Raw genomic sequence first — 26,121 nt, forward strand, 5'->3', positions numbered from 1 at the left:
ATGCTGGTTTTGTACCCAGCTACTTCCCTGAATTCCTTCCCTTGGAGCGTGGATGCCCTAGGCATCTCCAGATGTGCTACCCCGTCATCTGCAAACACAGCTGGGTGCGCTGCTTCTCTGCCAGCTGCCAGGCCCCCGACGGCGCCCCCTGCCCGGTGCCGCGCTGGACTGCAGGGGGCAGGGGGTGCTGTGCGGCGGCCCCAATTTTACTGGGGCTGTCTCTGTCTCTTCATAGAGTAAGACAGTGGCGTCAGGCCCAGGGTGTACAAATATATATTCTTATGTCAAGAACACATCCCTCAGATGATTGCACACAACGTACTTAACGTCAGCGTACTTAAAGATGGCTAGAATGGCAGGCTGTATGTGTATTTTCACCCCCATTTTTCAAAAACAGAAAGCACCGCTCAATCCCCGTTTTCTGCAGTGTGTTCACCATGGATGCGGAGTTCTGCCCAAGGCTGGTCTCCATGGAGATGACGGAACGTCTTCCACCAGCAGGTTTCCTAGCACCGAGCAGACCTGCACGCTTAAAGCAAGCCCCGCCCGGTCGCTGTGCGCTGCTTCCGTAGCCCGGTGCTGGAGTCCGGCTGCGAGCGCCCAGCGTTGCTGTACTGATACTGATGAGGGACACCGGTACGCAGGCTTTCCCTCTGTGTCGTCTGCATCTGGCTTCAGCACCCAGTGTCACGTGAGCGTCACAGAGAACCAGGGAGCTTCCTTCCTCTCCTACGCTCCGCAACACTGGATGGCGCTCTGGGACTGTCTGGTCTTTCAAGTCTGGTGGAATTCCCTTGTGATCTCTGGGCCTGGGGTTTTCCTGGGGTGGGTATTTCCTTAATAACTTTCTCTGTTACAGTTACTTTTAACCTAGTTGCTCCCACTTAACCACATACGGTGAAGAGCTTTCCAACCAGCACCTACAAGAGCCTCTTCCCACTGTGCTGGTGGCTTTCCAATACTGAGCTGTTACGGTTCAAAACAAGCGTCATCCCAGGGGTCGACGGCAGAGGGGCCTGGAGCCCACGTGCTGTACCCAGCCTGGGCCTGGCAGGTTTCACTGGGCACGGGGCCAGCATGGGGACCTGTCGTGTCTGCTCTCGGGGTCAGACTCAGAGCGAGGGGACTGCGGGAAGTCATCACCCTCAGGCAAGGGCACCGCCTGAAGGTTTGCTGTGCGGAACAAGCCGCTTGTGCCTAAGAGTACGAGGCAGCACGCTCATGGCACGCTCCTAGGACCGTGTCACTGGAACATTCAGTCGTCAGAATCTTCTGTGAAAGGGGCAGACGCCCCTAGCTGGGTCACTATGATAGGCATCTCGCGTCCTTTTGATTTCTCTGGCTAATGGTCTGAGCCGCGAACCTCAAAGAACACGAAGCTAAGAGATGCTCGGCCCGGAGCCGCAGGCTTCCAGGGTCTCCCCCTCCTGTCATCACCCCCGCTGCGCAGAGCATCCTTGGGGGCACATGGGGGCGGCATTCCTGACTCTCTGGACTCGCCGGGCCCCTGACGGGCTCTTCTCCCTCCCGACACCTGCCCGCTCCCGTCAAGCCAGAAAAACCAAAACAAAACATCCAGAGGGGCCACGAATGCAGTTTTATTGTTTTAGCTCCTTCATTTCTGTCATGGAATTGGAATCAGCAAAACACAACATATCCAGTGTCAGGCTTGTGATTTTCTGCTTCAAAAACTGGCAGATCTCACTATGAATCTTAGAGTGAACGCCACGCTGCTCCCACGTCCTGGTGAAAAGCCAGGTTTGGGGGACAAAACTAAACTGCTTCTGACGCGGGGATCGCAGTCTCCCCACACGAGTGCCTCCCGCCAGCCTCCCGCCCCGCCCCGCCCCGCCCCGCATCAGGGGGCCGCCCCGATGCTGTCACCTCTTCCAGAACAAGCCATTCCAAAGGGGTGCGGGGTGGAGAAAACCCTTCCAAGGCCAGGACAATACCCCAGATCACAAACAAAGCAACGAACACATCTGATTGCCAGAAAGGTCACACGACAAAGCCTCTAGAAAGCCAACAGCCAAACCGGAAAGATGCTCAACCCACACGGCAGGGGAGACCAGAGCACTCAGCTTCGAGTCAGTCCCGCCCCCCAGGAAGCACTGCCAAGCCACCACGCCAGGACCCTCACAGGCAGCTTAGACGAGAGGCCACTGTGCCTCCCTTGTCACAAGACAACGGGACTCAGCTGCAGGCCACGGAGAGCCTGGGGGTCCGGATACCCGCCCCCAGGGCCAACCAGACGCCAGGCAGCATGGGTCTGAGGACCTGTGCCTGGAAGCAATTCTCTGAAGGCGCAGGGAGGGAGGCCCCAACGCAGTGGAGACGGAAACTGGAATTCAGAGGCAAGGCAGCTCGAATCTGGGACAGAGGACCTGTAAAGAGGGAGCTGCACAGCTCACGGGATCTGCCAGGGGTCCTCTTGGGTCTTGGATCAAACACCAACCTGCACGTGTGGGTGGAACCCCATGCACATCACATGAGTGACTTTTGAGGAAAGAACCATTCCCAGACCCCCGGGGATGAGCTGGGTCCCCCAGGCCAGCCCATGCGGGGAGACGTCACGAATACACAGCATGCTCAGCGTGGGCCCTGGGGGGGCCAACCTCGGAAGTGGGAGCGCGCCATCCCTCCCAGGGCCAGTCCAGAGCCGCCCCAATGAGCTCAAAGCCCGACCTCGAAAGGTGGACTTGACCCACAGCAGCTAAACTGCTGCCAGGGACAGAGCGACATTCTTTCAAGGAACATCGTGAAACTCGGTGCTCAACCGTGAAAACGTCACAATGCTGGGCACCTAGCACCTAGACATACTCAGTAGCGGGAAGACGTGGCCGTAAGCAGAAGATCAGTCAACAGAAGCAGCAGGAATGACGGAGAAGACGGAATTAACACAAAGGAAAACAATCATTCTAAGGACGCACCAGATGCTCAAGGATTTTTTTTAACAAGTATGATGAGAAGAGGAACAGAAGACATTTGTTTAAAAGGACAAAATGAATTTCACAGAGACGAGAAACACAGTATCTGATCACGGAAAATACTCAGCCTTGGGTTAACAGTGGCGCAGACAGCACCGGGCATCAGGGGGCGTGAAGCAGCGGGAAGAACCCACCCAAAACGAAGCCCGAGCACGAAGGAGCCCGGGGTGGGGGCTGCTGGCCGCGGGCCCGTCCAGCGGCCCGACACACAAGCACCGGGACTGCGGAAGCAAGGACAGAAGGTGCCAGGGAGAAACCCGAAGAAGTAACAGCTGGAAACTTCCAAATTCAATTAAAAAAAAAAAAACTAAATGCACAGATCTAAGAAATGCCAAGAAACCCTAAAAGGACACACACACCCCTCCCAAAGCATATCATGATCAAACGACGGACAACCAGTGACGGGCAGGGAAGCCTTAAACTCCAGGAAGAGAGACGCGTTACGTGCAGCAGGGGAAAGGTGCATCTGTCAAGGGAGAGAAACCACACGGATAACTTAAGGGGGAAAACTGAATAGGAAGAATTACTAAATAGCAACAGGGGGTGGTCCACTAAATTATGGACGACTTTAAAGAACAGAGGAATCTCAGGTCTGGGAGTACCCCGAATCCCTCGGACGGAGCAGCCCCCAGACGCTGCAGCCAGAACAAGGCGCTCACTCAGCTGAGATCTGTCAAGGCCCGTTGATGGAAGGACTGATCCCAGAGGCGTGGACAGGGTTTGGGGACCAAGAAAAAGCCATTTCTGCCCCTGGGGCTGGAGCCAGAGGCACCCCCCTCACCCCCCCAGAGGCGGCAGCCCTGCGGGAAGGCGCTGCTGGGCTCCGGGACGACTAAGCCCCCAGGAGCAGAGGCGACCGCCTCCCACACCCCTCAGCGCCCCTCTGCTGCCCTCCCAACCCCCGCAGGGCGGGGATGACCATGGGCGCAGGGTGTCAGAGAGCCCCACTCCCCCTGCCCCCAGGGAACACAGTGAACGAGGTGAGGAAGAAGGTCCAAGGAGAGATAAGCTAACCAGTTCGTCTGAACCACCACACGGATTTTTAAAAGCCCTTAAATTGGGATTGACACACTTTTCTGTAAAGGGCCGGACTGTGCAGGCCATCCGGTCTCCCTGGCAACCACCTCACTCGGCCGCTACAGCCCGACACCGACACTGACCCCCCAGTCGAGCAGGCGTGGCCATGTCCCAGTAAAAATTTATTTATGGACACTGGAACTTAAATTGCATATGATTTTCACATATCTGGAAATACTTTTTTTTTTTTTGATATTTTCTAACCATTTAAACACGTAAAAACCATGCTCAGCTCAAAGCACAGAAAATCAGGCCACAGGCAGGATCTGGCCAGCAGGCCAGTTTGCCGACCTCAATCTTAGACCAAGTCACCATCAAGAACAAACCCAATTTTCTCCTAAAACCAGGAATTCAAAGCAGATCCTTACTGAAAGCACGCCCTGCGCCAGGTGCAACGCTGACGAGGTCAGGCTCCTCTATGCGGACCGTGGCCAGGTCGCCCCCACGTGGCTCCTGGGCACCCCATTCTGTCCCAGGCCCACCCCGCCCCCGTTCCTGGACTTCTCTGTCCAATCGGCCCCCAGTCTAGGGCAGCCCGGATGCCCCGTGTGGGAAGCAGCCCTCAGCAGCTCACGAACAGCTCTGTTTTCAGATCAGTGTTTAAAGTAAAACAAGGCACTTAGGAAAAATATGAAGCACCCAGCTTTTGATACACAAAACGATTTGTTTCCAAGTGCCCTGGGAAAGCCCACACCAAAACAGTATCTTCAAATCAAAAAGCGAATGTTTCAGTCACACACAGTACACTCATCACTGTTTTGCTCGATGTATTTCGGAATTAGTTCCACGTGTCGCTGCTAAACTTCCAGAAGCTGCAGAAAAGCTCATCTTTATGATCGGTGATTAGACTTCAGCTGACACGGCCGCTCTCCAACACACGAACAAGTTTAAATCAACATCACGAACACACACACCACCCATCCTCTCCCCGTGGAGCACGCGTCCAGCCAGGGCTCCCCCGTCCTCACACGTCCGCAGACAAGCCCACCGTTTCCACGACGTCCCTAGGGGACACCTGAGCTATTTAATTCCTCTGAGGTCTCAACATGGAGGCCCGAGGCGAGGGGCTGCCTGCTGGGCGGCGTGGAGGACCACCCAGCAGACAAGGAGACAGGAGCACATGCTCCCCCGCGCTGCTGTGAAGCGGGCACGGCCGGCACGGGAGGTGCTGCGGGACGAGCGGGAGGGACGGGGGCCACGACTGGGGGTGACATCCCTCCAGCGCGAAGGGAAGGGGCTCCGTCCGAGGCACTTCCGGCTCACAGGGAGCATCTCCAGTTCAGCTGACACACGGCACGACTTCCTTCAGCCAGAGGGGCTCTGGACTCAGGCAGAAGAGCCTCTGCTCAGTAGTTCTAGAGCCCAGGTGACGGCCCCCAGGCGCGGGCTGAGGGCGGGACTGCCCTGCCCCCCGGGCCCTCCGCAGCTGCGCGCTGTCTCGGGTGCCGCCCGGCCTTCACCTCCGCGGCCGGCCCGCTGGGCCTGGGGGGCAGGTCCTGCGTCGCTTCCTCTCCAGCTGCTGCTGCAGCCGCTCCTCCTTCCTCTTCAGGTACGAGGTCACGTTGTCACAGGTGGCCTTGTAGAGGCCGCTGAGGCCACTGTCCCCGCCAGCACAGCCTGCGCGGGAGAGGCAGGAGCGGGTGTCAGGAAGGATAGGGGGCTCGGGGCGGGGGACCCTCCTGCAACAGGGAGTGGACTTGGTGACCACCCAGTTCCCAGCAGGCCTGTGGTGCCTTCTCCAACACGGCCACCTCCCCGTCACCACACCTGGCTGGATCCAGGACTCGCGAAGGCCGGAGGGTCAATGGGAGACCAGGTTCACAGCCTGTGCCTGCATCCTGGTGCCCATGTTCCCTCGTGCTGGGGGTGCCCTCCAGCCTGCAGGGACCTGAATCCTGAAACCCCCGAGTGGCCTGGATGCAGGGCCGCCACAGGTGGACGTGAGCGGGAGCCGGAGAAACAGTGAGGTGAACAGCGTGCGTTGTCTGAACCGGGAAGCACATGCTATGCAGCAAGAGGCTTGGTTGGTGCTGAGGCTTGAGGAGCCGGACAGGCCCAGACCAGCCCCATGGAGCCCACCGCGCCCGGGCAGGAGCTCCCGGGCCCCCCCAGCACTGTGCACTCTCTACCCTGCCCCCCCTATACCGCCGCGCCCTCCTGGCTCCCTCCAACTCTTCTGCCCTTCGTGGTTTTCAAGGTCAGCTTCTCTTCCCCATGGGGCACCCCACCCCGGGGCACCCCCTGATCCCGCCTCCTCCACATCCGTGGCAACAGGCTCACTGATCTGCAGAAGCTCTTAGGACATCGAGGCCAGGCCCGGGCCGGCCCTGCGTGTCGCTCCCACCCTGGGGAGGTCCAGACACTCCTGCTACCACTGCAGCCCCCTAATCCCAGGAGGACAGAGGGTGGGCACTACGTGTGGGGCACAGAGCCCACGAGTCCCACGAGGGGCCATGCACACCGCCCCTGCATAGACAGAAACTACGTTTGTCTCCCCAAGAGCTCCAGGGAACGACGTCCCACTGGAGGCCCGTCTGTCTTCGCATGACGTCTCCTGAGCAATTTCTTTCTTTGCGTGAAGGCACCTGAACTCCGATGCTGACCTAACATAGTCCCCCAGACACTTGCTTCAAGCCTGGGCCCAAGAGAAGCCGCGTGTCTAAGAGTCTGCCTTCTACCCACAAAGGCGGGGGTCTCAGCATTTACTGTCCTCTAATGGGGCCAACAGCGTGGCTCCCCCGGGCCTTGCAGCTGACTGCGGCGCGTGGCTCTGACCCCGTCCCCAGGCAGCGCAGTCGCCCTGATGAGGACTCACACTCAGTGTCTGTGCTGGGTCTCCACCTCGGTGCCCCACCCGCCCATGACCCCCCTCGCAGAGATGGCTTCCTGCCCGCCGGGCACCGTGTTCCACAGCCGCGCCCGCGTCTGGACGCCACCCTGAAGGCAGGCAGGCACCCTCACCTTCCAGCACAGCCCAGTTCCCACGGAGGTGAGCGGAGACTCTCCTCACCACAGCACTTTCAGGAACAGCCTGAGGAGATGGAAGGAAACCTTCGTCAGAAGAGGGAGGGCCGGCCCCCCGGTGCTGCGGCCAAGAACGGGCAGCTCTGCCGGGGGGAGCCTGCCCTCTGCACCTGGAGACGCCCCAGAAAGCTCTGCATGAAGACCAGCCGCACAGGCACGTTCACTCTGGCCCAGGAAACCTGGCAGTAACCCCACCCCATCGTGAGGAAACGCAGGGCACCAGTGCTCATCGCGGGTGACCGTGCAGGGAGCCCAAACCATGAGCAGCCCCAGCGGTGGCGCCTGCTCACGGCTCCTTTTCAGATCAAAGTGCCTGAATGAGCGGTCGGGCAGCTGCAGGGTGCTCAGCCGCCGAAGACTCGTCGGGACGCGCCAGTCTGCAAAGGGCTCCGTGAGCTCCACCTGCCCCTCCACAGCACCCTGAGACACACCCGGGCCTGCTCATCCAGGCCACCTGCGAGGGTGGCCCCCTCGGTGTCCAGCAGGACCGCTGCCCCAGGTTGAGGCCGTGCTAAGCCTGCAGATGTTAAGGACACACACCCAAGGCTCACCGACCGTGGGCATCTGTCCTTAAAAGACGTGTGACCAGGAGTCACAGGGGAAATAGGCTCATGATGGCAATTCCCCACTGCAGGCATCAAGACACTGAGAACCTGGCCCGGCGCCCCAGCTGCCTGCACCCACGGCACAAGCCCTATGGCCACTGCCCCAACAGGTCACAGCCTCCGGCACCAACGTGACCAGGCTGGAAGGGGCCACAGCTGTCACCCCACCCCCGGCTTAGGGGACAGCAGGGGCCCAGCACGTCTCACCTGCCACTGGCCGCCCACAGGCCTGCAGAGCACGAGGGGCTCCTCGCGGCAGTCCTGCAGGACCCACAGCCCCTGGCCCTCCTCGAACGCCACGTCCCACACTCGGTGCTGGAAAGGCAGCTGCTGTCTGTACACCAGCTGCTGCCGGGGGGCATCGAGCTGGAACAGGTAGACCATGGGGAGGCTGCGGGGAGAGCAGGCACAGTTGCCACAGCGCCCGCAGGGCCCACTCAGCCCCGGGCCGGCCCTGCGGCATACCCCGGCCGCCACCCCATGACACCCTGAGCCAGCCGCCGAGCCGCGGGAACCCTGATGTAAGTCTAAGTTCCAGTCTAAGTTCTCGGGCAGCAGAGACAAAAGGAAACGTGCGGAGAAGACGGCCGTTCCACGGGCAGCGCTACCATTGGGACACCAGGCACGGCACCCAGCCACTTCCTGCCGCCGTTTCTACCCTCTGGCCCTGCACCCTCGTTCCCAGTACGAGCGAGGGCTTGTGGTAAGGATAAGTGAGAACCACAGGGGGCACCAAATACCTTTCCTGACACACAGACTATGCTCAGGAGGAAACAGCTGAATGGCAGGTGCATCCTAAACCCGCCTCATCAGCACCGCCAGCCCTCGGGTGGAATCTACCATTCCCGGCTGGGACTGACGGAGCCGGATCCTGCCACCACTGAGCCTCAGCTGGGGCTCTATCTGCACAGAGGACCTTGATGCTAGTGGATTCAAATACCAAGTAAGAAGCCAGCATAAAGAAAGGGCCGCCCACCCCAGCCCCCACCCACCGCCCGGCAACAGCAGCGCTCATCAAGTGACACTCACTGCAGGGAGGTCCAAACCCCCCGATTCAGGAGACGCAGGCCACGGGGCCAACGGCACAGCCCATCTACCCCTCCCTCGCGGGTCTGAGGGAGCCAGGAGCAATTCCGCGTGAGCCCACCTGTCGCACAGAAGCGCCACGCAGTCCTCCTGGCGCCAGTACGTGATCCTGGACACGGCAAACCTCTGAAAGGAAAGGCAGTGGCTTCAGTGATGTCCCATCAGGGACCCGACGCCGGGCTGCTCTGCTCAAACAGAGAACAACACTGACAGCCCTCAGGTGTGGTCCTCGATGGGCAGAGACAGTGCAGAACTCTCTGGAAACCAGTGCAGGCCCAGCTCACAGGTGACACATGGGACAGACAACAGAGCAGGTCCGTAGCATGTCTCCAAGGCCAAGAGAACCGGTGAGAAAGTGAGGAGGGCGGAGAACACAGGGAAGAGAGAGGAGTTGTCAACCATGGGCAGCTGTGTGCATGCTGACGGATCCCAGGGTCAGAGCCAGGAGTACAGAGAAGAAACAACGGGAGGGGGCCACGCACACCTCTTGGGGGCTCCCAGACGGGAAGTGCGAGGTCCCGAGAAGCCCCCAGGCTCGTGCAGGCGCGGGGCCAGACGCAGGGCCAGGAACCTGCTTGTTCCGGGGTAGGCAGGTGGTGCAGGAGGGCGCAGATGTGAGGAAGGCAGTGGAACAACCACACCTCTTCGCCACAGCTCCAAAGGGGGCCCCAGGGCTGCAGAAACCCAAGGGGGAGGCACCCGCAGGGGCGGCCAGAGTAGCTGGAGTCCACTGACCTGGAGGCCCCTGCAGCCACTGGGCTGGGGGCCGCGCTCTCAGGGTGCACAAGAGAACCAAGAAGCCGAGCCAAGGACGAGGCTGGAGAGCCCTTCAACTCACACCTAGGACTCATCAGATGCACGGGGAAGCTACGTCCAGTGGGCTGCCACCCCGCCACTGAGACACCAGCCCTCGGCCAGCTCTGCAGACCCTCCCTCCCCACCAGGCCAGGTGAGCCTCTGGGAAGCTGGCAGGGATGCCCTCATGGACCACCTGGACCAGAGCTGCACAGGGCACCCATGTGGGAGCATCAGGGCGGAGAATCCTGCTCCCCTGAAAAATCTCCCTCACAAAGGCCCAGGTACCCTGACCTGGGGACAGACTGGCCAGCGTGTCATTCTGGGACATGAGACTGACCCCCAACAGGCAGAGGGAGAGAACACTTGGTGATCTCAGCTCCCTACCCAGGCACCACTATTTCTTCCATTTCCCAGCAGGACTAGAGACTTTTCTGTAAATCAGTGGTTTGAACAGCAACACAGCGAGATATATATTACTTTCCACTCACGTGACTAGGTACCTTCAAAATCCGAAACACGTGATTTCTCCTGAGCTGGAAGAGGTCTGTGTTGACATCAAAGAGCCGTTTCCAATGTAAAAGGATTTTCCCACAGGACCCTAGTGACTGGAGAGGTCCCCACCAGCCCCTGGTAAACCCCAGACAAACGTAAGGTTACCTTGTCGCCCCAGGGCTCCGCTGGCTCCTGCAGGCTGGTCAGGTGACAGCAGTGCAACTGGCGGCCGCTCCGGTACTCCCAGAGCCTCAGGGTGCGGTCCTGCACACACCAAGGACGGTTAGCAAGGCGCCCCAAAGCACCCAGGCCCCACCAGCTCAGGAGGGTTAACTCGGCGACGACCAGTGCGCCCTTCCCAGCTGAAGGCTCTCTGCTCTTACTGACGACTGTGCAGTCATGCACATCAGGAGGAAAGGCCCCGCACAGCAAATGGGACAGGACACAAGACACCCCGTCACGTGCAGGTCAGAGGCCACGTCTGTGGTGCTCGGGCCGGAAGCACATACACACATGTGTACACACGCATGTGCCCATCAACGAGAACGCATCCACACAGGGAAAAACATGTGGGACTAATGAGTGTGTGACAACTGTCCACTGCACGGTTTAAGAGCGGGTGATGGGGACGTCCACTTGTTACCCGTGAGAGCATCAACCCGAACAGCCTCATGTGGGCTCCAAAATTACAGATGCAAAAAGGGGGGATTTATCAGGAACAAGACGAGGATGCTCACTCTCGCCACTTCTATCCAACACAGCGTTGGGAGTCCCAGCCACAGCAACCAGACAAGGAAAAGAACAGGAATCCAAACCGGGAAGGAAGAGGTAAAGCTGCCCCTGTTTGCAGATGATGTGATTTTATACAAGGAAACCCTGAAGACTCCACCAAAAAAACGAGATTATAATAAATGAGTAAAGTTGCAGGGTACAAAATGTGCAAAATTCTGTTGTATTCCTATACATTAACAACAAACTAAAAGAGCAATTAAGAAAACAACCCCATTTACAACCGCATCAAAAAGAATAAAATACCTAGGAGTAAATTTAACCAAGGAAGCGAAAGACCCGCACACTGGAAAGCGTGAGGCGCTGTTGAAAGAAACCGAAGATACAAACAAACGGAAAGATAATTCATGTTCATGGACTGAAAGAATTAACGTTGTTAAAATGTCCATTATTACCTAAAGCAACTGACAGGCAATCCAGTCTCTATCAAAATCCCAATGACACTTCTCACAAAAATAGAACAAGCCCGAAAATTTGCATAAAACCACAAGGCCCCAAATAGTCAAAGCGATTTTGAGAAAGAAAAACAAAGCTGGAGGCATCACACCCCTGATTTCAAACTACACTACGAAGCCACAGAAATCAAAACAGCATCGTATTGGCAGAAAAACAGACACACAGATCAATGGAACAGAACTGAGAGCCCAGAAATAAACCTATGCATATGTGAACAATTAACTTACAACACAGGAGCAAAGAACATTCCACAGAGAAAGGACAGTCTCTTCAATAAACAGTGTGGAGGAAACTGGACAGCCACATGCAAAAGGATAAAACTGGACCCCTATCTTACACCAAACACAAAAAAGAACCTGAAACATATTAAAAACCTGAATGTAAGACCTGAAACCATAAGACTCCTAGAAGAAGAGAACGTACAGGCAGTACATTTCTTGACACTGGTCTTAGCAACATCTTTCTGAATATGTTTAAACTAAAAAGCTTCTGCACAGCAAAAGAAATAACCAAAGAATACAACTCAACAACAAAAAAACCCGGGCAGAGGATATGAATAGACATTTTTCTAAAGAAGACGTACGGAGGGCCAGCAGACACGTGCAGAGATGTTCAACAGCACTAATCAGGGAAGAGCAAATCAGAACCACCACAGCTCATGCAGGGTCTGCAGACACACACGGCTTGCATGTGAAACAGATGAGCGACAAGCGTCCACTGTACAGCACGGGGAACTACGCTCAGCATCTTGTAGGAACTTATAGTTAAAAAGAATACAGAAACAAATACGTGGATGTTCCTCTATGATTGAAGGATTGTGCTGTGCACCAGAAATGGACACACTGTAAACTGACTGTACTTCAATAAAAAAAATACATACATACGTACATAAATATCTCGTAATAAACTGTAATGGAAAAGAATCTGGAAAAAAAATGTATGTATATACATAAGTGAATCACTGTGCTGTACACCTGAAACTAACACTGTAAATCGACTATACTTCAATAAAAAATAAGATTAAAAATAAAACCACAATAGCTGTGAGAAGGGCTACTATCAAAAAGACCACAAACAGCAAGGTTGGCAAGGATGTGGAGAAAAGGGAGCCCTGTGCACTGCCGCTGGGAATGCAAATTGCTGCAACCACTCCTGAAAACAACATGGAGGTTCCTCAAAAAATTAAAACCAAAACTACCACACATATGATCCAGCAATTCCATTCCTGGGAAGAAAAACACTAACTTAAAAAGCTACCTGCACCACTCTGTTCACTGCTGCATTATTCACAACAGCCAGGAAATGGGAACCACCCAGGTGTCCATCAACAGATGAATGTGGCGTGTGCACACACACTGGAACATTACTCAGCCACAGAAAAGATGGAATCTTGCCATTTGCAACAACATGGATGGACCTGGAGGGCATTATAACAAGTGAAGTCAGTCAGATGGAACAAGACAAACACCATGATTCCACTCACAGGGAATATAAAAATAAACAAACCGAACAAAAACATGCAGATACAGAGAACAGAGCGGTGTTACCAGAGGGGAAGGGGTGGGGGGCACAATGGGCAGAGGGTCAACTGCACGGTGACACACGGAGACTAAACTTTTGGTGATGAGCACGCGGTAGCGTGCAGAAGGCAGAATACAACGTTGTACGTGCGATACTGACACCTGATAAGCCAACCCAAAGAAACACTTGTGACAACACTCATTAGGATGGAGGGAAACAGAACTGTGCATCTACGGACAACAACCAGACAGGGAGTGAAGGAGCTGAGCCCACACCAGCATCCAGCACGGGAAGACCCCTCCCGCGGAGCGTGGCCCCGTTACTACAACAGGCACGCACAGGCCACGTGCGCCTGCGGGGCGAACACTGAGTCGAACGAGACAGAACTTCTGCCTGCCTCGTGAACACTTTTAAGTGACCAAAACAACACAAGGAAAAGTGCGGGAAGGGTAGAGCTCAGGGGTGAAGCGTGTGCTTAGCATGCATGAGGTCCTGGGTTCAATCCCCACTCCCTCCATTAAAAACAAATAAAATAACTTTTTAACAATTAAAAAAAAAAAAGAAAGAAAATTAATGTCCACCGAACAGCTAGCAACAAGAATCTCTGCGTACTGGGATGCAAGTATACATATCTTGCCATGAATAGAGCAGACATGGAGACAAACACGTGTCTGCAGGTGTTCCCACTGACCCCAAAGCCCTCTAGGGGGCAAGGGGTGTTAGTGAGCGGGCCCTCCAGGACTGAGACAACCACAGGAAACGTCAACACATCCTGAGATACGGGGAACATGAGGCCCTGGCCTCAGGGACACCAGATACTCGCAGAGCCACAGCCCCCCTAAAAAATGTGAAGAAGGGGGAGCCGACCCCCACGGAAGAAAGAAGGGTTGACCCAGATGGACTGTGGGTCCCCACAAGGAAGCAGCCCGGGGCCCGACTCCACCACCCGAAGCGCGCACCGGAGGGCAGGAACACGAGGAAACGCCCAGGACTATGGACCTGAAGACTCAGAGCAGAGCCGCTGGCCACGCAGGGGACTCACGTCAGGCCCCGCCAGCCCCACCCCGTCTCCATCACCCTTCAGAGCAGTGGGTGAGAGGGTCCCCCTCGAAAGGGTCTGAGAGAAGGGAGACCAGATCCCACACAAAGGACGCAGACTCAGAACGGCCTCAAACATCTCAAAAGAAAAAGTGGGGAGAAAACCAAGCCAACTAAACAGAAAACTCTGCAGCAGCTCCGTGAAGATCTCTGGGGAGACGTCTGAGCAAGAACCACGCCCCCACCTGCAACCAAGTGCTGGGAGCAGAGAAAGGGCACTTCCAGAAAGCCACAGCCTCCCAACACGCATGCTGCCCGCGCCGCCAGGAAGCTGCCAGGCAACGTGCCCCCCAGACCAGGCAGGGAGCGGGGCAGGGTACCTTCAGGAGACCAGGAGACTGCCAGCAAAGCAGGGCGGGCAGAGGCAGGAATGCACCGCCTCCCACGCAGAGGACAGGAGCTCCAGTCCCTTGGTCACCCCTGTCGTTTGGACACTCAGGCTGCACAGCTGAGAGCTCCAGGGCCCGCCTGGAGTGGGGGGGTTCCGTCCTAAGCCGTGAAGCAGTACCTGACTTTGCAAACCAACCACACGCTCTTAATAAACTTGCACACCGCACTTCCCAGCACGCAGGGCAAACCACACCATGCACGCCCAGGCGGCCTGTGGCCCCGGGACCCAGCGCCAGCCCCACTGTTCCTATAAAAAGGAGCAGAAGCAAAATATTGAACCTGACACAGTTAAGTGCTGAGTTCAAAGGTGGTCAGTGCACTTTTCCACATGCCCAAGTATTTTCTTTTTTATTACAAACGAGGTGCACAGCAAAATTCACAAAACCCGGCCATCTCTGGGAACTCTGCGCACGTTTATTTCTTCTCCTGGCTTTCACAGGACCATATGTTGCCTTGAAGAGCAGGAAAGCAAAACCCGTGAGAAACCACATGTGATGAAGGAAACGGGAAGTGGTGCCCCCAACCCTGGAAGGAGAGGACGGGGGCCCCCCTCCTGGCCCACCCCAGGCCCCTGAGCTGCACAAAAAGCTACTGCACAAAAAGGCAGGGTGTAGGGAGGGGGCAGAGCCTCTGAAAAGAAGGGAAGAATCAGGCCCTATTAGTAATTCAACACCTGCGCTTCAGCAAAAGGACTGCTTAGTGAGCCTTTCAAAGATTATTCCTTAGCGAAACGTGCCTTAGTCACCCAGCGGGTCCAGCTTCAGGCCCCGGCGGCTGTGCTTACGCAGAACATCCGCCAAGGCCAAGTGCCTCGGGCCCTCCGTGTGCTCACAGCCCCGCGGTCCCTCCAGGATTCACAAAGGGTGTCCACTAGCTGTCTGAACTGAGACCCCGGTGCTGTTACAAATGTAACGAGCCCTCAGAAGAGACTCCAGGCATACCCGTTCCGCCTCAGTGCGCACACACGCTCACACACACGCGCGCGCGCGCACAACCCGGAAGCGAGGACCAAGCCCCAGCCAGTACTGAGGACCACAAGCACCATCTAGTGGACGGCCACCAGGAGAGGGACATGGTGACTTCGGAACCGCAGCTGAGAACAAAGACAGGCTGGTAGCCGGTGGGTAGAGGACCCGGGGCGCGCGCAGGGGGGCACTTACCCCGGAGGAGGACAAGAGCAGCTCAGGGTGGCCAGGCGCCACCAGGATGCGGCTCACGAACCTACGGGTGAGAGACGGGGTGAGCCGGTGCCGCGGGGACCCCCCAGAAACCCTGAGCAGCCGCAGCAGCCTGTCACCACGTGGGGAGCACGCCCTGTCACCCCGGGCCCGGCTGCTCCCCGGCCACTCAGGGGCCGCCCGCACGCACTTCAGGGACATGGCCACCGGGCGAGGGCCAGAGGGCTTGCGGGTCATAGGGACTCTGGAGGCTGATTTACCAGACAACCGAATAAAAGCCAAAACACACTGTCATGAAGTATGAACCGAGCCAGCACTGACCTTCTTAAAGGTCAGTTTTTACATTCCGTTCAAAATCAAGGGAACAGGAGCAATCTCAGAACTAAGCTAAATCCCCCCAATTCTTCCACTGCCTCAAATGACGTCACTTAAAACATTTCAGCCAATTAACAAGCTAAGCACTTCTCCTTTGTACAAACTGTAATGACTCTTTTGCCTGAAGAGGGCGGTATTCTTCAGAAATGCCTCCCTCACATAACGTCAGAATCCGATCCCTGAGCCAGCGCTCGCTTGCCAGGCGACAGGGTCACAAAGCCAGCGAGCGCCTCGGTCCTTAGCGACGATTTGATTCTTAGACCCTTTAAATTACTGAAGCATGTTCCTCGCCCTCAGCGCACCCCCTACTGAGCGCCGCCCATTGCCAGGCCCTGACAGGAGGGGCAGGCCCTCCGGGGACAGTCACTGAGCAGAGAAGGGTGGGTTGGGCAGGGAGCCCAGGCTCCAGCAGTGGCAGGGCCAGCCCGTCTGCAGTGACCACGAGTGGGGGACCGAGCCCTCAGCGCCAGCGAGACAACCTCTGGGAAACAGGTTCTGAGCAGGGAGGGAGGTTCTGCAGGGAACCTGCTGACAGAAAGCAAACAAATGCAGGCTGGGCTGCACTGGCCGGTCCCCTCCTCCCAGGAGGCGCCTCCCGCTAGCCACCAACCACCCGAGCTGAGGGGTCCACCCGCCTCTCAGACCTGAGCCTCCCTAGGGGACGGCGTGCAGCAGGGAGACTCACTCAGTGTGTCCGAGGCAGAAGGACTCAATGTTGTGCGGGGCCGTGGCCCAGCTGACCCGGATCTTCTCATCCCGGTCGGCAGTGAGGACATAGCGGTCGTCAGGGCTCACGGCCTGTGCACAAGGGTGAGAAGGGACAGACCACAGGTCAGGAAGCCAGCTCCCCGCCCCCCACCCCATCTGCATGCCAGTTGCTTCCGGGCACCTGTCCGCTCAGCACAACCCCTGCCCACCCTCACCCACTCCCGTCCCCAAGATCACCTTCCTTTCCTCCCTTTCCCGTGTCCCTGTGTCCAACCAGTCACCAAGTCCTGGTGACCTGTCCTTCATGACCCTTGCTCGGGCAGGTACCCACCACAGCCCCGCCACTCCCTGGCTGCAGCCCGGCCCTCACTGGGCCTCTCGGGGCCTCTGGGCAGGGCCAGCTCCTGGCTCTGGGGTTAGGGTGCCAGCTCTGCCCACACCATCTCCCTGACCTGGGCGGCCCTCACGTCTAGAACCGCCCAGCCAGCCCCCAACCCAACCGTCTCCTTTCAGCCTGCTCTCAGCTTCACTGGAATCTGTCCTGGGGGCCCTCCTGCCCACAGGTCTGCCGGGGCTGTCCCCACCATACGGGCCGGCCTCACCGCGAGTGCACGGGGGCCAGGCCACCCACATACCACATCCAGCAGCATGGACAGGTGTCCGAGCTCAAGCCTGCCAGGGCCATGCTGCTCCAGCACTGGGAAGGAATAGACGTCCCCGGACTTGTCCGCCACCAAAACCTTCTCCTCAGAGGCTGTGAACGTCAGGGCCGTGCACCTCCTCACTACGGTCCTGGAAGGCCAGACGCCTGCGGTCGGCTCACAAGGGTCAGCGCCAGGCCCGCCCGCTGACCTGCAAGCCGTCAGTCCCTTGGCTCCCAGCCACACGGCAGTTACCAAAGATAGAGCCAAAAACATAAAGCAATTACAAGAGCAATTACAAGAAAGGGAACAGAGCCGATGCCTGAGACAAAATTTATTTTCCTAATACTTTTTTCTTTCAAACACACGGGAACGGCAGACCCGAGGTGGGGGGTATTTAGATGCCCAGCGTGAAGCCCTCCCACCTCGGCTGTGACTGTGACAACGTCCTCAGAGAAGGCAGGGGCTGTTCCCTGACCTCTGGGCATCCAGGGAAGACAGCGTCCAGCTTCACAGCCACCAGACGAGCTCCAAGCAGCAAAGCCACAGCACAGCCACCAGGGGGCCCTCCCGCCCCGCAGCCTCCCACCCCACCGACCTCCGTGCCAACCCAGGGCTGCTTCTGCGCCTGGCCCAGGTCCCCACACGATGCTCACACGCGACACCTGAACACAGGGAAGGCTGCAATGCCAAGAGCCGGGGCGGACACAACACGGGGCGGCCGCGAGATTGCACTGGCCACCCTCCGGGGGACGACTGGAGGGACAGTCACGAATTCAAACTCTCAATCTGGAGCTGCAAGACCTGTCACATCTGTGAGCCAGTCCAATAACAATGTTGGCCGTGAGGCCAAGATGACAGCTCACGCCCGGTTTGTGGCATCAGGGGGCGCACAGCCCGCCCACTCTCCAGGGCCAGGGCTTCGTGTACCCTCCTGGTTACTGCTTTCCACTCCTACTAGGATGTCTCCCAAGTTGTGAAATGTGATCTCCACAACAAGGCAGCTCCATTTCTCACTTTACACTAGAGACAACCGAGACCTTTGCTTCACAAAACACAAAACCCTTATGTTTATCTACACGCGTGGCCTCGTCACAGAAGAGCCAGTCCTGGCTTTCCAGGTCACCCGAGGGCTGGGAGGGGACCTACCGTCCCCATAAAAAATTCACATCTGTGCAGACGGCACCCAGCTCACAGCAGCTGGAATTCCAGATGCTAGCTTGAAATGGAAACTGACACATAAAGGAATGACATCCCGAACACGAGGACCCACAGGCCCCCGCAGGGCTCTCAGGAGGGACAGGAGGGCAGGGAAGCAGGCGGGAGGCCTGGCTGTGCTCCCCACTCCCCGCCGGCACAGGCTCGGCTGCAGCTCAACCGCCTCCGCTCTCCGGCTGGTGCAGCCCCCGCAACAGTAGCGGCTGCAACGTGATAAACCCAGGAAAACAATGACAAAAAGGGGTAATTAGGCTCCAGGGCAACTTAATCAGAATTTCTTGGGGTGAGCTGTAATTTAAACAAACGGCCTGTGCTGCGCTGCAGCCACACGTCCGCACATACTGCCTGGTAACCAAGCAGCTGCGCGGGGCATGGCTCAGGGCTGGGGGGAAGCAGGGCAGGGGCACCAGCCTAGGACCGTCCTCCGGGAGAAACGGGCGTGGATCCCAATGAGCTCATGCACCTGCCCCAGGCGGCCCCCTCCCATCGGCTGGGGACCGAGAAGGCGCGGTGGCACTCTGAATCTCACCCTCTTGCCCCCTGCCAGCAGGGGTGCTTCCCACTTCTCAGGCTAAATTCAGGCAACGATTCCAGGATGCAGCTCAGCTATGTGGAGCGGGTTTGGGAGTCAGGGTCCCAGGGCGTCAGGTCAGATGGGGGCAGGTTGTGGGACAGGACAGTAGGTGGGCTGGCTGCACTGCTCCAGCGGGAGGGGCCCTGGGGGCACCGATCTCTAGCCCGCGCACGGTCTGGGGCCTCAGCACTTTCCCTCCCTCCACCGAGTCACTCGGTTCACGGCCCAGGCCGGGCTCCTCAGGCCCCCCAGGGCCGAGAGGCCTCTGAGGTGAAAGCGGGTCCTGCGGCCACTTGGGGGCCCCGCCGGTGAGATGCAGGTGAGCTGCGAGTCCAGGAAAGCCCTGACCTGAGCTGGACATCAGATGTGCCAAGGGTGGTGGTGTGCTGAGGGGCCCGAGCCCCAGCAGTAAAGGGCCGCCAGGCGGGAGGATGACGTCCTGGACCAGCAGGGGGGGCGCCCAGTGCACGTCATCGCCCCGTGACACAAGCTCACCCCCCTGGCATAGCTCGCCCCACCGAGACGCAGGCTCACCTTGCTCTCCTTCTCCAAAGGCTTAATCGGAGAGGCGAGGCGCTGAGCTCAGGGAAAATGTAAAGGAAGAGGCAACGGGAGAAGTGTGCCCCTCCCACTGCCCGGGCCCGTCACCCCGCCACCCAGCAGCTGCCAAGCACCATGACAGAGGCCCTGAGCCTGTGACCTGGTTCCTCTTCATCAATGACACCGTCTGTCGTCTGTACCACCTGATGCAAGCCTTTCCTATGCAGTTACCCTGCAGATGTCAATTTAAAAGCCAAGGCAAACACACCAATTAAAAGGGAAAAAGGCCCGGCTCCAAGACTGCTGATGTGCACAGACCCGAGTGTGACCAGGTCTCAGGTGGAAACAGCCCCCAACATAGTCTTCCCCTCAGTCCGACACCCACAGACCTCGGCAAGGAGGGACCCAGGACCCAGGTGCATACGTGACCAGGCATCTGGACACCCTCCCTGCCCTGTGCTCAAAGGGACCTCGCCTAAACTCTCTTACTGACCAGCCCGATGACTCATGGACCCACATGGGTCGGGGCCTCTCCCTCCTCCCCTGTCAGACCCCGAGTGTGCCAGAGCCCTCTAAAACAGTCAGAGCCCCCAGGAGCCCAGGGCGCGCCCTCTCCAGGAGCAGAGGCCTGGGAATTAGGGCCCAGGGGTGCAGGCAGGCTGCGAGGACATCCCTGTTCCCAGCACCAAGAGGCTCATCCAGTTTCCCGCTCCACACGCCACACCACCAGACGGCCGGGCGAGAGCGCAGCCGCTGTAGACGGACTCACTTAACACAAATAGGGAAACCCACGTTCCCCAGCAGATCATCAAATGAAAAAGGAGCCACTACTCCAGTGGGAAAGCAAACGGTAAGAGAGGACAGCTCCTGAGACACAAGGAGCTCAGGCTGAGAAGCTGCTCTCCTCACGCATTAGCAGGAGAGCGCGCAAGGCCGTTTCCCTTCCATCAGGCTGCCCGAGCCCAAGGCTGGGAGCTACTCAGCGCTGTCGTGGGCAGGGGTCAGGGAGGCACTCCGACGCTCTAGGGGTGAAGGGACGACCCCTGGGAAGGCAATGTGTGATCATCTACCTCATTTACAGATGCACCTGTCTTTAGACTTGGCAATTCATTTTTAGCAACTTGTTCAGATAAATGAGAAAAATTTTATCTGTACATGATAATTCACTGAAGCACTTTTTGAAAGAGCAAAATAAGTGAAACGCAAGTGAGAAATGTCCATCGCGAGAGAGGGTCAAGGAAACTCGTGCAGACCCCCAGGACAGGACCACAGGCAGTTTCCACCCTTTCCCAAGTGCTGGCCAGCAGTGGCCTTTCCACCACCGGCTCCAGGTGTGCCTCCAACACGCCCTTCAGTCCCGGAAGACCCCCAGGGTCTCCTCTGACCCCGGCCTGACCCCTCAGGGCCTCTGATCACTACCCAGGTCCCCTTGCCAACCTAGAGGGTCAGGTATGGATTTACGATGCCCCTGGAGGACAATCAGAGCTCTGTACATCATGAGGCATCCACAGCCCAGGCAGAAACAATCAGCCTGCATGTCCTCAAGGTACCTCAGTGGCTCTAGGACCTTCCAGAACACAGCCAGACGCTCACAGGCCGGCCCGAGGATTAAATCAGTCATCACAAGTCAAACACTCAAAACAGTGGCTGGCACATAACCGGTGCTACGTGTTAGCTGCTTATGCTAGCGTTACTGTCACTACTGTCACTGGCATGCAAGTGTAAGCTGTGCGTTCGACATCATAATTATGCAATGTTAGCATTTCATACCTGACACTCAGACATTGCCATGGTTTTGTACGGAAAAGAATCAGACGCTTACTGTCATCGGTTAAAGCAAAATAGCTGCCAGACTTGGAGAAGGTGGACGCCAGAATCGTGTCAGTCCCCTTATCCTCGGGCTGTCCGTCGGCCCTGAGAAAGAGAGGAGACAGGTCAGGACTTCTCCTAGCAAGCAAGGCTGCACCCCACAGGCCAGCCCTGTGTGTTTATAACGTGAGCAGAGGTAGAAAGGGTAAGAGGTTTGTGCAGCCAGAGTATAAAACGTATTAAAGGGTCATGGAGGAGTTAAAGGTCACTCTACCTTTTAAGGAGAAAAGTTAATGAAACGGGAAAATCTCTCAGCACAGACACCAGAATCCCAAGAGCTGTGCTGGAAAGACCCTCAGAGATCACATGACCCACTCCCTCACGACATGAACTAGTCCAAGACTAGAGGCAGGAATTAAGTCATATTAAAAAAAAAAAAAAGTAATAAACTGGGCCACAAAACCAATTCTTCTGAAGAAAACCACCACACAAAATGATCATACTCTGCCTTTTTTAACTTTCACCTAGCTCCAGTTAATTTCATAATACATTGTATATTACATAATACATACCTGCTGTCAATGTATTAAAAACTGCACTGTGTCATTTCAAAGTGCCAGTAAAATAGTTAATCACTGGCAGAAAAGAACTTAAAAGTATTTTTAAAAGTGCTAACATTCCTAATGCCTAATCTGAACGTTAGTTAGTCCACGTTTCCTTCCTGAGTGGCACCTGGTCTACCCACACAGCAGCAGTGACAGAAATGAAGAACCCGCAAGTAAGACAGCGATTTTCTTCTTAAAACCATATGGGCCCATGACTCAAACCTCGGACTGCGAACCAGCCCTGAAGAGGCTTCCCCGTCATCTCACCCTTTATATTCTTGTGACTCCTTTTCCGCAGTACTGCAATCATATATGAAGAGGCTGTCATCATCACTAAAGAAAAATAACAAAAATATTTTAAGGGAAGCACTTTGTTAATAAAAATGGTCATTTCTTTTCTTTTTATTATTTTTTTTGGCCTGGACCAAAAAAGTATTTCCATACTAAGGAGCTTATCCACAAGAAACTGTCTCCATACGTTATTTCAGGAACAGCTAAGGAGCTTTATTTGCTTAACTTACTTATATTTGCCATACATAACTAGCATGGTTCTGTCCATCAGGTAAGTAAAATAAATGAGGACAAAAACTCAACAGGAAGTAATAATACTGTTTTTTCATGCACCAGAAAACCTGTGCAAGATGGTTAGGTTAGAAGAAAGCATGTTCTGATGTTGAATTTTCAGTGGGTCTTTTGCACTCAAGTTTAAAACTGCCATTTCTTGTTTAGAAAAATGTCTCATCTGCCCCCCAAAAAGTTCCCATGGCTGCCAAGCACTTACCAATATAGAAACCACCCATCTTCCCTATTAGACCCCAAGCCCCCCCACCCCAGTGCCTGGCAGAGACATCTTGGTACAAATTTATAGGCATAAGAGACTGCAGCCAAACTCTTTTCATGTGAACACTGTAGTGCAGAAAGAGGAGTAGTCCTCCAAGTCAGAAACTGCCAGCCAGCCACCAGATTCCCTCAAAAGGTCTACTGAAGCAAGCAGACGAGGTCTCATTTGCCCATGTCTCACTGTGGCATGTGTTAAGACACCAGGAGGCTCTAAAGCAAAATAATCTGGGACAAACGACAGGCTTATGAATAAATTTGTGAAGTCTAAACTTAACATGGAATTGTATTTCTGAAACCAAACGGTGAAAAGAGAGCACATTTACATTTGACAGACATACCGTCTGTTTCAAGTTTGAGAGAATCAACCCTACCCAGGAAAAGAAAACAGAGGGCCGAAACTGACCGCTGCTAATACACACGAGGCTCCTGGGCCAAGACTACTCGATGAACAAACATCTACTGACTTTAAATATCCCGGGAACGATAAGGAAGGAGCGGGAAACTAGGGATAAGACCCTCCGGCCTTGAAGGGCAAGTCGGGCGGGTAGATTTTGGATGTGGCGGGGATGAGGGAACAGGCACCACCGCAAGAAGGAGGCGACAAGGAGTGCGCCGAACACGTTCCTGAGAGTAAACCCCTCTCTCCATGGGAGGTCAACGGCTTCCTTTCTCCTCACACACCAGACCGGGTCTGACCGGCACCCCCTAGACACCGCACTGGCCCAGCCAGGCCCGCGTTTCCCCCGGTGACCCGGCCCCCGCAGAAACCGGAAGTGTCCGGCGCTGACCCCGCGGAGAGCGCTGCAGACCGGCCACCCAGGGCGCGGGGCCCAGGAATCGGGGCAAGGAGCGCCCTGGGCGGGTCTTGAGAGAAGGGCTGCAGGCAGCCGCGGAGCTCCGCGGGGTCACCCCAGGGCGGGATCACCCGAAGGCGGCGCGGGGGCACAACCGCGGCCTGGACGCCTGCTCCATGCCCAGACCCCTCACCTGCTCGAAGTGGAAGTGGCCATAAACAGGCTGCCGCCCCGCACCACCAGCGCATGTCCGCACAGCTCCAGCCCCGCGGAACTCGCCATGTGCCCGCCCGCCGCGCCGCCACCCACGTGCACCGCTCAGCGCCTCTTCCAGCGGGCGCCGGCTAGTGACGTCACGCGCATACGCAGCGCGGTGGCGTAGTCCGGCGGGCGCTCTAGTCCCGGGCATGCGCAGAAGGCGCTCTCTCGCTTCATCCTCCCATCCGGCGTTTGCGCTCTGGTGGCTCCGGTTGGTCGTGGAACAGATTTGTCCGGATGGAATACACTTGCTTGTTTAGTGCTCGTCTCTGCCTCCGGACCGGGCAGGGCCGGTTCTGGGTCTCTCTCAGCCTGTGGCTGGGCGACTTGGCTCTTAGTAAATATTCCTTCAAGAAACGAGAGGGTGTGAGTTGTATCCGGGTCCGGGACGTGGTGTCGGGTGCGTTCGGAGGAGGGCTCCGAGCTGAGGTCGCTGGGGGGAGCCCGCGTAACCCCTGCACTTAGGTTAGCGGGACACGCCTGAAACGCAAAGCCTCTCAGCTGCTATTTTTCAATCCAAGATGGGGCTCTTTTCCAGGGAGTCACGCGGGATGATTTCTCGGGACTCGCCGCCCCCACATACCACACTGTTCATCTGATCACTAAACCCTTCTGGACGCCCCATCTCCATGGCCTCCGCCACGGCACAGACCACAGCAATCCCGCTGCTCGCTGGTCTTACTTCCGCCTCGTCCCTCCCACGGACCCCACAGATCCACTTTCCACGCTAAAGCCAGAGAGAGCTTTATCAGAACACAATTCCAATCACTCCATCCCCCTGCAGAAAATCAACAAGAGGCTTCTCGTTGGTCTTAGTACATAATCCAAATCGTAATCTTCCTCTATGAAATACATGTGGTCTGGCTCCTACCTACACCGCAGCCCCATTCCCTACCAGGCCCGGTTTGTTGTCCGTGCGCTAGCTCTGACTGCCCCTCCAGTTCATTGGCACAATGCGCTTACTAACCACGGGGTCTTAGCACGTGCTATTCTTTAGCCAGAAGTGTTCTCCCCACACCCTGTCACTTTACTGCCCCTAGTTAATTACATCACCCCATTTCACGCAGTGGAGACATCACTTAATCAGGAAAGCCTTTCCTGACTCTCCATTATCTCCATCTGCAGCATCTGTTAATCTGTTTAATGTCTGTCTCCAGACTACAAATGCCATGAAGGCAGGGACTGATTCCTAAGTTGGTGGGTCCCCAATGCCCCAGCTTGCAGCACAGCACCGGGCATGAAGTCAGAGCTCAATTAATATTTGCTAAATAAATAAATGGAACAACTAATCAACTGTCTTAAAGGATCACCTGTTTTTGCATAAGAGTGAAAGAATTATGATAGGCATGAGGCATAGGAAACTAGAATGCTGACCCAAACTCCACCTCCGATTTGACTCAAGGATGAATTTACACCCAAACATTAAGGTAGCTGTTTCTGGCAAAGCAGAATGCTTGGGGAAAGCCGGGCTTCCTTAAAGGCAATGGGGTTAAAGGGGCCTTCATGGAGGCAGAAGATGGAAGACACTCTGTTTATCACAGAACAAAGAACAAGAGGGCTGGCGGAGTAGGGAGGAAGGGGCAGGAGCAAAGCAGACAGCTCACAGAGCCAGCGCGAGGGAGCTTCAATGGAGGGGCTGACGCTGGGCAGTATCCAGTGGAAACAGGAGCCTTCACGGTGTTTCTGAAAATGAATCTGCTATAAACATCATTTCTATTCAGCTAACTCAGCCGGCACAGTGAAAGTCCATACTCATGGTCTGGGGTGTTTTCCAGGCACGCAGGTGAATTTACAGTTTCTATTTTGGGTAGGAGAAGAACCAAGACCACAGAGATCCTAGAAAGGGGCCTCCAGGCATCAGCCAGGCTCGCGAGCAAATTATGCTTCCTTTACAGTCATGGCTGACATAAGACGTTCCATAAAACACATTCTAACAGATACAACTAACTGTAATATGCCTATTTAAACTGGCCGTGAAGCTTCACTGCCTTCATGTGACAGGTTACAACCTTGAGAAAGAACTACAATTTTTGTGTAGCTGGAGACCAAATAATAAAGATTTACGAGGAATCATGCATTACATCACAAGACAGAGCACATACAAATGAAAACTTAAAAATCTGTGCTTCTGTCAGATGTCAGTGAAACTTAATCATTTTGGTCTTTTTGAGATGATAAATCACACTTTGAATTCTTACAGTACTTGTGCCAGCAAGTTTTATTTTCCTCCAGATCTTTTTTTATCAAATTTCATGATA

At 55.9% G+C, this 26,121-nt stretch overlaps 1 protein-coding gene across 2 annotated transcripts; it reads right to left on the minus strand.

The window, feature by feature from the left end:
• Positions 1-1,574: 1,574 nt before the first annotated feature.
• Positions 1,575-24,399, minus strand: WDR4 (WD repeat domain 4). 2 transcript variants are annotated; one of them, XM_010999667.3, is made up of 11 exons: positions 23,799-24,399; positions 22,239-22,304; positions 21,328-21,471; positions 17,220-17,376; positions 16,562-16,674; positions 15,484-15,544; positions 10,235-10,333; positions 8,841-8,905; positions 7,901-8,084; positions 7,026-7,095; positions 1,575-5,681 (listed from the first exon to the last, which is right to left on the minus strand). In XM_010999667.3, the coding sequence occupies exons 1-11, from the start codon at positions 23,885-23,887 to the stop codon at positions 5,521-5,523; spliced, it is 1,209 nt and encodes a 402-aa protein (XP_010997969.1). In that variant the 5' UTR covers positions 23,888-24,399; the 3' UTR covers positions 1,575-5,520. The 2 variants fall into 2 exon arrangements, with proteins under 2 accessions (XP_010997969.1, XP_031316129.1); XM_031460269.2 differs by lacking the exon at positions 23,799-24,399 and having other exon boundaries at positions 21,380-21,471; positions 22,239-22,279.
• Positions 24,400-26,121: the final 1,722 nt, after the last annotated feature.

Source organism: Camelus dromedarius, chromosome 2, assembly GCF_036321535.1.
Source record: "Camelus dromedarius isolate mCamDro1 chromosome 2, mCamDro1.pat, whole genome shotgun sequence".
Classification (NCBI taxonomy): domain Eukaryota; kingdom Metazoa; phylum Chordata; class Mammalia; order Artiodactyla; family Camelidae; genus Camelus; species Camelus dromedarius.

What these genes read in the sequence shown, in the direction of transcription:
- WDR4 (XM_010999667.3), bottom strand. Translation starts at nt 23,887, where the DNA reads ATGGCGAGTTCCGCGGGGCTGGAGCTGTGCGGACATGCGCTGGTGGTG. An exon ending in GCCACTTCCACTTCGAGCAG is followed by an intron (nt 22,305 to 23,798) that starts GTGAGGGGTCTG and finishes ATTTTTCTTTAG; the next exon opens with TGATGATGACAGCCTCTTCA. An exon ending in GAGTCACAAGAATATAAAGG is followed by an intron (nt 21,472 to 22,238) that starts GTGAGATGACGG and finishes TCTCTTTCTCAG; the next exon opens with GGCCGACGGACAGCCCGAGG.